Source organism: Astatotilapia calliptera, chromosome 6, assembly GCF_900246225.1.
Source record: "Astatotilapia calliptera chromosome 6, fAstCal1.2, whole genome shotgun sequence".
Taxonomy (NCBI): Eukaryota; Metazoa; Chordata; class Actinopteri; order Cichliformes; family Cichlidae; genus Astatotilapia; species Astatotilapia calliptera.
In genome coordinates this window covers 32,152,050-32,162,835 of record NC_039307.1, presented here as the reverse complement: position 1 = coordinate 32,162,835, position 10,786 = coordinate 32,152,050, and the positions used below count along the sequence as shown (strand labels likewise).

Sequence of the window (10,786 nt, the reverse complement as noted above, 5' to 3'; positions counted from 1 at the left end):
ACCCTTATGGCTGAAGTAGGAGCGATAATAAATGCAAGGCCTCTTGCTCCCATCTCAAGTGATCCAGATTCACCGTTTCTTCTGACTCCAGCAATGATCTTGACACAGAAGGTCTGCACCCCTCTTGCTCCTCCAGGATCATTTGAAGCTACAGATATGTATCGTCAGCAGTGGAAACGTGTTCAGCACTTGGCGAATACATTTTGGGAGAGATGGAGGCGAGAATATCTCTCTACTCTTCAAAATCGAAGCAAGTGGCAAAATAGTCAGCCCAATGTCAAGGAAGGGGACTTGGTGTTGCTCAAAGACCCTCAGGTAAAAAGAAATCAGTGGCCAATGGCTCTTGTCACCAAGGCTTACCCAGACAGTGATGGAAAGGTCAGGAAACTCGAACTGAGGGTCACGAAAGGAGGTACCATTAAGACCTTCTTTAGACCAGTAACCGAAGTAGTGGTACTTTTGTCTATCTGATTATCTACCATGGACAGTCAATGTGTTATTTTCTTTAGCTGATTGAACTGCTAAGAAATTGATAGTGGTATTGTGTTCAATACCAGGCGGGGAGTGTAATGTTATGTGCACATTGAGAATTTTAGCATCTCCTAGTGGTTAGCTTGGAGACTGCGGTCAAGTGAATTTTTATGTGGTTTGGCTTGTATTCCTATTGGATGTTTAGAGTCACATGAGTGGGGTGATACAGGAAGAGTTTCCTATTGGATGTTTAGAGTCACATGAGTGGGGTAATGCAGGAAGCCATTTTAGTATTGGGATTTGCACAATGAGGCGTACCAGAAGTCTCCCTGTTTAATCCTTAAGCATCCACCTGTGTTATGCCATGGAGAAGCTTTGTTTGTAAGTTTGAATTGTGTTTCATCTTTATAAGTAGTGAGTGTTGTATATTTTATTGATTTTATGCATATTTGGAGAGATGTATATATAAATGCCTAGATCTGTTCGCCATGTGAAGCAAATGCATAATTCTTTATTGAGCATATTTCTTTTTGTATTTTTTGTAGTTTCACAAGTTCTGGGAAATCACTGTAAGTTGTACGTTGATGAAGACAAACAAGTAAACAGCCCTCAACTTTACTTTCACGCCTGACTCATCATTCAACGCTTTCAGTGCTTACGGCATATGTTTAGCTATCTGTCACTTCGTGTACCAGAACCACGCACGCAGGGGACAGAATAGTGAAAAAACAGCATCACACCTGGGATAATACAGTAAGTCTGGATAGCAGAGACCGCTAACGCTCATTAGTCTTCCTGCCTCGTTTAGTTTTACCTTGCATGCCGAATAGTCATCATGGACAATAAGCCAGATACAGAAGATCAACAGAAGACTAGATCTCCAGGAACATCTGTGAAATCATATGTGACCAGATCTGTTGCTAGTTCTTCTAACAGCTCCTGCAAGTCTTCAGCAAGCCTAGTAGCTGCTAAAGCACGCGCAAGAGCTGAAGCAGTGCGTGCTCGCTCCACCTTTGTCAAAAAAGAAACTGAACTCATGGTGGAAGAAGCCCAGTTGAGAGTAGAAGAGGCACGCATGGAGGCTGCTCTGGCCACACTGAAGCAAGAGAAAGAAGTTGCAGCGGCTTTAGCTGAGGCGGAGGTTTTGGAATCAGCCGTAGCAGAACTCGGCTCTAAACAAGATCTCAGGGCAGCGGACATCATAGGAATTCCCCCTGACTCCACAGAAAAAAGAACAAATGATTATGTTGAGTGTCACTCAAGAATGCACTCTAGTCAGCTGTCGTTGCCCGGCCTTGAGTCCCATATCACCTCCAGTCGGCCACGCGATTTCTCTCATGCTCCACCACTCCAGGACAACGAACTGAATCCCATTCGTACAGCCATTGATGGACTGAGCTCCACTCCAGCTCGTGTCAAGAGCCATACTACCTTTGAAGAAAATGGTATGAAGCATCCATCTGCTCAGAATTACCCTGGGATTTATCCATGTAGTGTCACCCCCCTGCAGGAACCTCAACCACACACACATCCTCTTAGAATGCAAGCAGCGCAGCCCTCTGCTCTGAACCATACCGGCATTAATGACTTTGCTGTATACATGGCTCGCCGGGAACTTGTGACATCCGGGATGACAAAGTTTGATGATCGTCCAGAGAATTATTGGGGCTGGAAGTCTACCTTCATGAACATCATTGAAGGGCTAAAACTCACCTGCAATGAAGAGCTCGACCTTCTCACTAGATGGTTAGGTCCTCAATCATCTGAGCAAGTCAGGAGAATCAGAGCTGTTCATGTCAATGACCCTGCTGCAGGGCTCAGGATGGCGTGGATGCGACTTGAAGAGAACTACGGGTCTCCTGAAATAATTGAGAAAGCTCTGCTGGACAAACTGGAGAGATTTCCTAAGATCAGCAACAGGGACCCTCTCAACCTGAGAGAGCTTGGTGACTTGTTAAGGGAGTTGGGGTCAGCAAAGTTAGAAGGTTGTTTGCCTGGGCTCGCCTATCTGGATACCTCTCGCGGCATTAACCCAATAGTGGAGAAACTGCCGTATGGCCTTCAAGAAAAATGGATGACACAAGGCAGTGCGTACAAGCTGCAAAACCAAGGCCAGTTTCCACCATTCTCATTCTTCACTGACTTTGTCTGCAAAGAAGCCCCCACTCGTAATGATCCAAGTTTTGCATTTAGCTCATTTGGGATGACGACAGTGAAACCAGAAAACTCACCTAAAAGGTACACGCATTCCAGGAACCACGTCTCATCCAGCAAAACAGAGATTACATCAACATCTGCCATCAAGCCCACAGAGTCAGCTAGCAGTAAGTTGGATGTGGACAGACAGTGTCCGATTCACAAAAAACCCCACCCTCTCAAGCGGTGTAGGGGCTTCCGAGCTAAGACACTGGATGAACGCAAAACGTTCCTGCGAGATAGTGGAGTTTGTTTCAGATGCTGCTCCTCAACTGAACACGTTGCTAAAGACTGCAAAACAATTATTCACTGTAAAGAGTGTAACAGTGACAAGCACGTCACAGCACTTCATCCAGGACCAGCTCCATGGGCTGTCAAAGACCCTGAGGATGAGCATGGCGGGGAGGAAGATGAAGCGGCTTCTCCTGACATAATCTCCAAATGCACAGAAGTGTGTGGAATTGCCAATAACTCCCGCTCTTGCTCTAAAATCTGTCTCATAAAAGTGCATCCTAGAGGACAACCAGAAAGATCTATAAAAGTCTATGCCGTACTTGATGACCAGAGCAATAGGTCTCTTGCTCGGTCCAAATTCTTCGACCTGTTTGGCCTCAAGGGTACCGGTTCTCCCTACACGCTGCGCACATGTGCTGGAGTCACTGAGTTATCTGGCCGAAGAGGAGTTGGATTTGTGGCTCAGCCATTGGATGGACGTCTCAGCATTCCTCTTCCCACACTTATTGAGTGTAGCCATATCCCAGATGATAGATCGGAGATACCTACTCCTGATGTAGTCAAACACCACCCACACCTAAAGTCTATCACTCATCTCATCCCTGAACTTGATCCAAATGCGCAAATTCTCCTTCTGCTGGGTCGGGATGTGTTACAAGTCCATAAAGTGAGAGACCAACGCAACGGGCCCAATAATGCACCCTATGCCCAAAGACTGGACCTTGGCTGGGTCGTAGTTGGAGACGTCTGTTTGGGTGCAGCTCACAAGCCGAAAGCAGTTAATGTCTACCGGACTAACGTTCTGGAGAATGGGCGTCACTCTCATTTCAGTCCATGTCCCAACCACCTAGTTGTGAAAGAGAAGCTTACAACAAGGACAGGCATAAGACCTCTCAACTCTCAAACCCTGTCACACTTTCATCCTCTGGACAGCCTGTTTCAGAACTCTGATGATCATTTACTTGGCAACAAAATCTTCGAAAGAACAGAGAATGACAATGAAGTTGCCCCATCTATTGAGGACAAACGGTTCATTCAGTTGATGAATAATGAGATGTTCATAGATGATGCTAACAGTTGGGTAGCTCCCCTTCCCTTTCGCATGCCAAGACCACGGCTGCCTAACAACAGAGGACAAGCTCTGACTCGTTTCACCAGTCTCTGCAAAACTCTAGAAAGGAAACCTGAGATGAGGAGACATTTTCTGGCTTTCATGCAGAATATCTTTGATCAAGATCATGCTGAACCAGCTCCAGCACTCAACGATGGAGATGAATGCTGGTACCTTCCCAGTTTTGGCGTCTATCATCCACGCAAGCCTGGCCAGATCCGAGTTGTGTTTGATTCAAGCGCTCCTTATCTTGGCATCTCCTTGAACGATGTGCTGTTGACAGGGCCAGACTTAAATAACACTCTGCTGGGAGTCCTAATGCGGTTTAGGCATGAACAGGTAGCCATCACAGCAGATATTGAGCAGATGTTTCACAGCTTTGTTGTCAGGGAAGACCACAGGAACTTCCTCAGATTTCTGTGGTTTAAAGACAATGACATCACGAAGGAAGTTGTGGAATATCGTATGAGAGTCCATGTGTTTGGCAACCGCCCCTCTCCAGCTGTGGCTACTTATGGGCTTCGGAGAGCAGCTTTACATGGAGAGGGCGAGTTTGGGGAGGGGGCAAAGGAGTTCATACACAGGAACTTCTACGTTGATGATGCACTCAAGTCACTGCCATCTGCAACAGCAGCTATCAGTCTTCTCAAGGCAGCCCAAGGCATGCTTGCCATCTCCAACTTGAGACTTCATAAAATAGCATCCAATTGCCTAACTGTCATGCAGGCTTTCCCATCAACAGATCATGCAAAAGACTTGAAAAATCTCGACCTGGACAAAGATTCACCTCCTTTGCAGCGAAGTCTTGGATTAAGCTGGGACCTTGTGAATGACACTTTTACATTCCGTGTTGCCAGGAGCGAGAAGCCATTCACCCGAAGAGGAGTTCTTGCAACTATCAATAGTTTGTTTGATCCACTTGGTCTCGTAGCTCCCGTTACTATTCAAGGAAAGCTCTTGTTGCAGCAGCTCACTCGTGACAGCAGTGACTGGGATGCTCCCCTCCCGTCTGAAAAGGCAACAGAGTGGATTACCTGGAGGGATTCACTGCAGGATTTGGAACAGTTTGCAATCTCCCGAGCCTACATTGCTACGTCCCTGTCCACTGCACAACGTACAGAGATCCATATCTTCTCGGATGCTTCCACCAAGGCCATTGCGGCTGTGGCATATCTCAAAGTGGAAGATGTGGAAGGTAAATGTCATGTAGGTTTCATAATGGGGAAAGCCAAGTTAGCCCCCGTGCCATTCCACACTATTCCCAGGTTGGAATTAGGTGCTGCTGTTCTGGCAGTGGAAATTGCTGAGCTGCTTGTGAAAGAGCTGGACATTAGTCTTGATAGTCTGAAGTTCTATACTGACAGCAAGGTGGTGCTGGGGTATATTTACAATGAAAGCAGGAGATTTTATGTGTATGTCAGCAACAGAGTGGAACGGATAAGGAAGTTCTCATGCCCTGAACAGTGGCAATATGTCCACACTGATGAAAACCCTGCAGATGTTGCCACCAGGTCAGTGCATCCAGCTCGTCTCTTAAGCACCAACTGGCTTACAGGTCCACGTTTTCTGAGACGTTCTGGGGACATAGACTCGGGTAAAGAAACATCCTATGACCTCATTGATCCAGACTCTGATACAGAGGTCAGAAGCCACATTACTACTGTTGCAAACCCCCATAGGAGTATGGGGTCGCATCGATTTGAAAGATTCTCCATGTGGCAACCCCTTGTCAGAGCTGTGGCCTCCCTAATCCACATCGTCCAATCCTTCAGGTCTGAGAAGGATAGCAATGGGCAAGACTGCAAAGGTTGGCATCACTGTTTGAAGCCACACAAAATGGATACACTGTCGCAAGCAAGGCATACCATTATTGGATGTGTACAAAAGGAGACATACCAAGTGGAAGTGTCTTGTTTGGAGAAAGGCGAAGTAATTCCCAAAAGCAGTCCTCTGAGGAAGCTCAGCCCAATTCTTGATGATAGCAAACTTTTAAGAGTTGGTGGGCGGCTCCAGCATGCTTCAATCGAGACACATGAAAAGCATCCTCTCATCATTCCTGGCCGCAGCCACATAGCTACTCTACTTGTAAACTACTACCATGAGCGGGTTCACCATCAAGGCAGAGTTTTTACTGAGGGAGCTATCCGCACGGCTGGCATCTGGATTGTAGGGGCAAAGAAATGTATCTCCAGAAACCTGCACAAGTGTGTTACATGCAACAGACTTCGTGGTAGACCCGCAGAGCAAAAGATGGCAAATCTTCCACCTGATCGTCTTAGCACTGAACCTCCATTTACAAATGTGGGCCTGGATGTATTTGGCCCCTGGAATGTCTCCACCCGTCGCACCCGAGGTGGTGCCGCAAACTCTAAAAGGTGGGCAGTACTCTTCACGTGTTTAAGTGTTCGTGCTGTACATATCGAGCTCATAGAGTCAATGGACACATCGAGCTTCATTAATGCTCTACGGCGGTTCTTTGCTATGCGTGGTCCTGTGAAGATGATCCGCTCTGACTGTGGCACAAACTTTAAGGGGGCTTGCAGAGAACTTCAAATTCTCCTACGGGATGAAACCGATATCTCAAGGTACCTCAGTGAGGAAGGATGCACATGGCTGTTCAACCCACCTCATTCTTCCCATATGGGAGGAGTATGGGAAAGAATGATTGGGGTTTCGAGACGGATTCTTGACTCTATGCTTTCTCAGATCAGTCCCTCGCATCTCACTCATGAAGTGCTTTCGACCCTTATGGCTGAAGTAGGAGCGATAATAAATGCAAGGCCTCTTGCTCCCATCTCAAGTGATCCAGATTCACCGTTTCTTCTGACTCCAGCAATGATCTTGACACAGAAGGTCTGCACCCCTCTTGCTCCTCCAGGATCATTTGAAGCTACAGATATGTATCGTCAGCAGTGGAAACGTGTTCAGCACTTGGCGAATACATTTTGGGAGAGATGGAGGCGAGAATATCTCTCTACTCTTCAAAATCGAAGCAAGTGGCAAAATAGTCAGCCCAATGTCAAGGAAGGGGACTTGGTGTTGCTCAAAGACCCTCAGGTAAAAAGAAATCAGTGGCCAATGGCTCTTGTCACCAAGGCTTACCCAGACAGTGATGGAAAGGTCAGGAAACTTGAACTGAGGGTCACGAAAGGAGGTACCATTAAGACCTTCTTTAGACCAGTAACCGAAGTAGTGGTACTTTTGTCTATCTGATTATCTACCATGGACAGTCAATGTGTTATTTTCTTTAGCTGATTGAACTGCTAAGAAATTGATAGTGGTATTGTGTTCAATACCAGGCGGGGAGTGTAATGTTATGTGCACATTGAGAATTTTAGCATCTCCTAGTGGTTAGCTTGGAGACTGCGGTCAAGTGAATTTTTATGTGGTTTGGCTTGTATTCCTATTGGATGTTTAGAGTCACATGAGTGGGGTGATACAGGAAGAGTTTCCTATTGGATGTTTAGAGTCACATGAGTGGGGTAATGCAGGAAGCCATTTTAGTATTGGGATTTGCACAATGAGGCGTACCAGAAGTCTCCCTGTTTAATCCTTAAGCATCCACCTGTGTTATGCCATGGAGAAGCTTTGTTTGTAAGTTTGAATTGTGTTTCATCTTTATAAGTAGTGAGTGTTGTATATTTTATTGATTTTATGCATATTTGTAGAGATGTATATATAAATGCCTAGATCTGTTCGCCATGTGAAGCAAATGCATAATTCTTTATTGAGCATATTTCTTTTTGTATCTTTTGTAGTTTCACAAGTTCTGGGAAATCACTGTAAGTTGTACGTTGATGAAGACAAACAAGTAAACAGCCCTCAACTTTACTTTCACGCCTGACTCATCATTCAACGCTTTCAGTGCTTACGGCATATGTTTAGCTATCTGTCACTTCGTGTACCAGAACCACGCACGCAGGGGACAGAATAATAATTATTAGGCAACGTCCTTTCCTTTGGCAAAATGGGTCAAAAGAAGGACTCGACAGGCTCAGAAAAGTCAAAAATAGTGAGATATCTTGCAGAGGGATGCAGCAGTCTCAAAATTGCAAAGCTTCTGAAGCGTGATCATCGAACAATCAAGCGTTTCATTCAAAATAGTCAACAGGGTCGCAAGAAGCGTGTGGAAAAACCAAGGCGCAAAATAACTGCCCATGAACTGAGAAAAGTCAAGCGTGCAGCTGCCAAGATGCCACTTGCCACCAGTTTGGCCATATTTCAGAGCTGCAACGTCACTGGAGTGCCCAAAAGCACAAGGTGTGCAATACTCAGAGACATGGCCAAGGTAAGAAAGGCTGAAAGACGACCACCACTGAACAAGACACACAAGCTGAAACGTCAAGACTGGGCCAAGAAATATCTCAAGACTGATTTTTTTAAGGTTTTATGGACTGATGAAATGAGAGTGAGTCTTGATGGGCCAGATGGATGGGCCCGTGGCTGGATTGGTAAAGGGCAGAGAGCTCCAGTCCGACTCAGACGCCAGCAAGGTGGAGGTGGAGTACTGGTTTGGGCTGGTATCATCAAAGATGAGCTTGTGGGGCCTTTTCGGGTTGAGGATGGAGTCAAGCTCAACTCCCAGTCCTACTGCCAGTTTCTGGAAGACACCACCTTCAAGCAGTGGTACAGGAAGAAGTCTGCATCCTTCAAGAAAAACATGATTTTCATGCAGGACAATGCTCCATCACACGCGTCCAAGTACTCCACAGCGTGGCTGGCAAGAAAGGGTATAAAAGAAGAAAAGCTAATGACATGGCCTCCTTGTTCACCTGAGCTGAACCCCATTGAGAACCTGTGGTCCATCATCAAATGTGAGATTCACAAGGAGGGAAAACGGTACACCTCTCTGAACAGTGTCTGGGAGGCTGTGGTTGCTGCTGCACGCAATGTTGATGGTGAACAGATCAAAACACTGACAGAATCCATGGATGGCAGGCTTTTGAGTGTCCTTGCAAAGAAAGGTGGCTATATTGGTCGCTGATTTGTTTTTGTTTTGTTTTTGAATGTCAGAAATGTATATTTGTGAATGTGGAGATGTTATATTGGTTTCACTGGTAAAAATAAATAATTGAAATGGCTATATATTTGTTTTTTGTTAAGTTGCCTAATAATTATGCACAGTAATAGTCACCTGCACACACAGATATCCCCCTAAAATAGCTAAAACTAAAAACAAACTAAAAACTACTTCCAAAAACATTCAGCTTTGATATTAATGAGTTTTTTGGGTTCATTGAGAACATGGTTGTTGTTCAATAATAAAATTATTCCTCAAAAATACAACTTGCCTAATAATTCTGCACTCCCTGTATGGACTAAAGCTGGATCTCAAATCATGCGGCAGTTTTTCAAGCAACCTTGACACATGGGACCCAAATTCCTGCTCCACAGTTCCTTTCCTTCCTAATTGTGCAAGCATGCTGACCAGGGAGCGTACCTTTAGTGCAAACATCCTTAGGTTGCTCGAAGGACCACTTGTTATAGTGGACGCCCTGGACCACTATCTCTGAAACGTGATTCGGTACTGTTCCCTGGTAATAATGTCCGGTCAGAGACGGGGAATGATGTCAGAGTGGAAGAACTTTATTTGCCACGAGCCCACATCGAACACACACTATTGCCTAATAATTCTGCGCTCCCTGTAGTGTAAAATTAAATCGCCAACATGACTCATAGCTTGATTCTGGTTTGATTCCTGTTAAGGAAAATACTGAGAAACAGAAATAATCTGGGAAAGAATAAAGAGTTATCACAGCAGACACAAGAGCAGTAGGTGAGATGAGGTGACACACACACAGCAGGAAACACCACATAAATACAAGCAAGTACTTTTCTGAAACAGTTCTTTAGTTTCCACCTGAATAAACAGAAATTTTGGGGGATATATTGTGCTCTCAGGTTCTGCAGGCAGTGAATGCTAAACTTAAGTAGCATTACCCTGAGAGTGAAGAACGTGTAAGATTATACTCACTGATGACGGCCCATCAGAATCACTCAACGAAGTGATCAGAGAACACTGTGTTTGTGGGAGGGAGTGAAAAAGCTCCCACCCTTGAGAAGATCAGCCCTCACATCTTCTTTGATGACCACAAGAATCATATTAATGCTGCATTGGAGGCGTCCACAGTGGCAAAACAGAAGATAGTCATCGGAAGCGAGTCAGTTCATGTTCTCCAAATAGCCTGGTGTTGAAGGTTTTGTGATTTCAGCATTTAAAAGTGGTGTTAAAGAAAAACTGTGATATATCATTTATTGTGTCTTAACTCATCCTCAGTCAAAAGCAATTGAATTGTGTCTAGCACATGTTGAAGGACCATCGTAATCAGAGGGACGTGTCCTTAATCACGTCACAGCAAAAATGAGTGTAACACATTATACTGCATAGGACTTATGTTTAATATACTTTTTATAGAAAGAGTCAGCCAGCCTTTCTTAAGTCTTTAAACTCATTCGAAGTGTCCAATTATACAATTAGAAAATAAAAGGACTGTAACCCAGGAGTGTGATTATCAAAAAGTACTGTGGTAGGACTCGACTTAAGCGGTCAAAGAAGTGCAGGAGACTGATGCTGTCCAGTGTAGCAAGTGATTTATTCACCATTCTGTGGCCCAAGAATATTTACAAAGAAACAAATAAGAAACTCAACTCTATAATAAACTCAATTCAAATAAACATAACTGAACTTAAATCAACGGAAATTAAGGTCAAACTGCACACAGCTACACTGACCTGAACCCTTCTTCTGAAACACCTGAGTTCGTCTGCTTAAAT

General features: G+C 44.9%; 1 protein-coding gene and 1 long non-coding RNA gene across 2 annotated transcripts; both read left to right on the top strand.

Annotated features, from left to right (window-relative positions):
• The first annotated feature begins 379 nt into the window (after positions 1-379).
• On the top strand, positions 380-1,191 carry LOC113024589 (uncharacterized). Its single transcript, XR_003272685.1, has 2 exons — positions 380-852; positions 1,017-1,191. It is a non-coding gene; the product is annotated as an uncharacterized LOC113024589 (long non-coding RNA).
• Positions 1,192-4,105: 2,914 nt separating this feature from the next.
• LOC113024572 (uncharacterized) lies at positions 4,106-7,952 on the top strand. The gene is made up of 2 exons (XM_026171755.1): positions 4,106-7,606; positions 7,771-7,952. Exon 1 carries the CDS (start codon positions 4,115-4,117, stop codon positions 7,223-7,225), a length of 3,111 nt encoding a protein of 1,036 aa, XP_026027540.1. The 5' UTR covers positions 4,106-4,114; the 3' UTR covers positions 7,226-7,606; positions 7,771-7,952.
• The last annotated feature ends 2,834 nt before the right edge of the window (positions 7,953-10,786 follow it).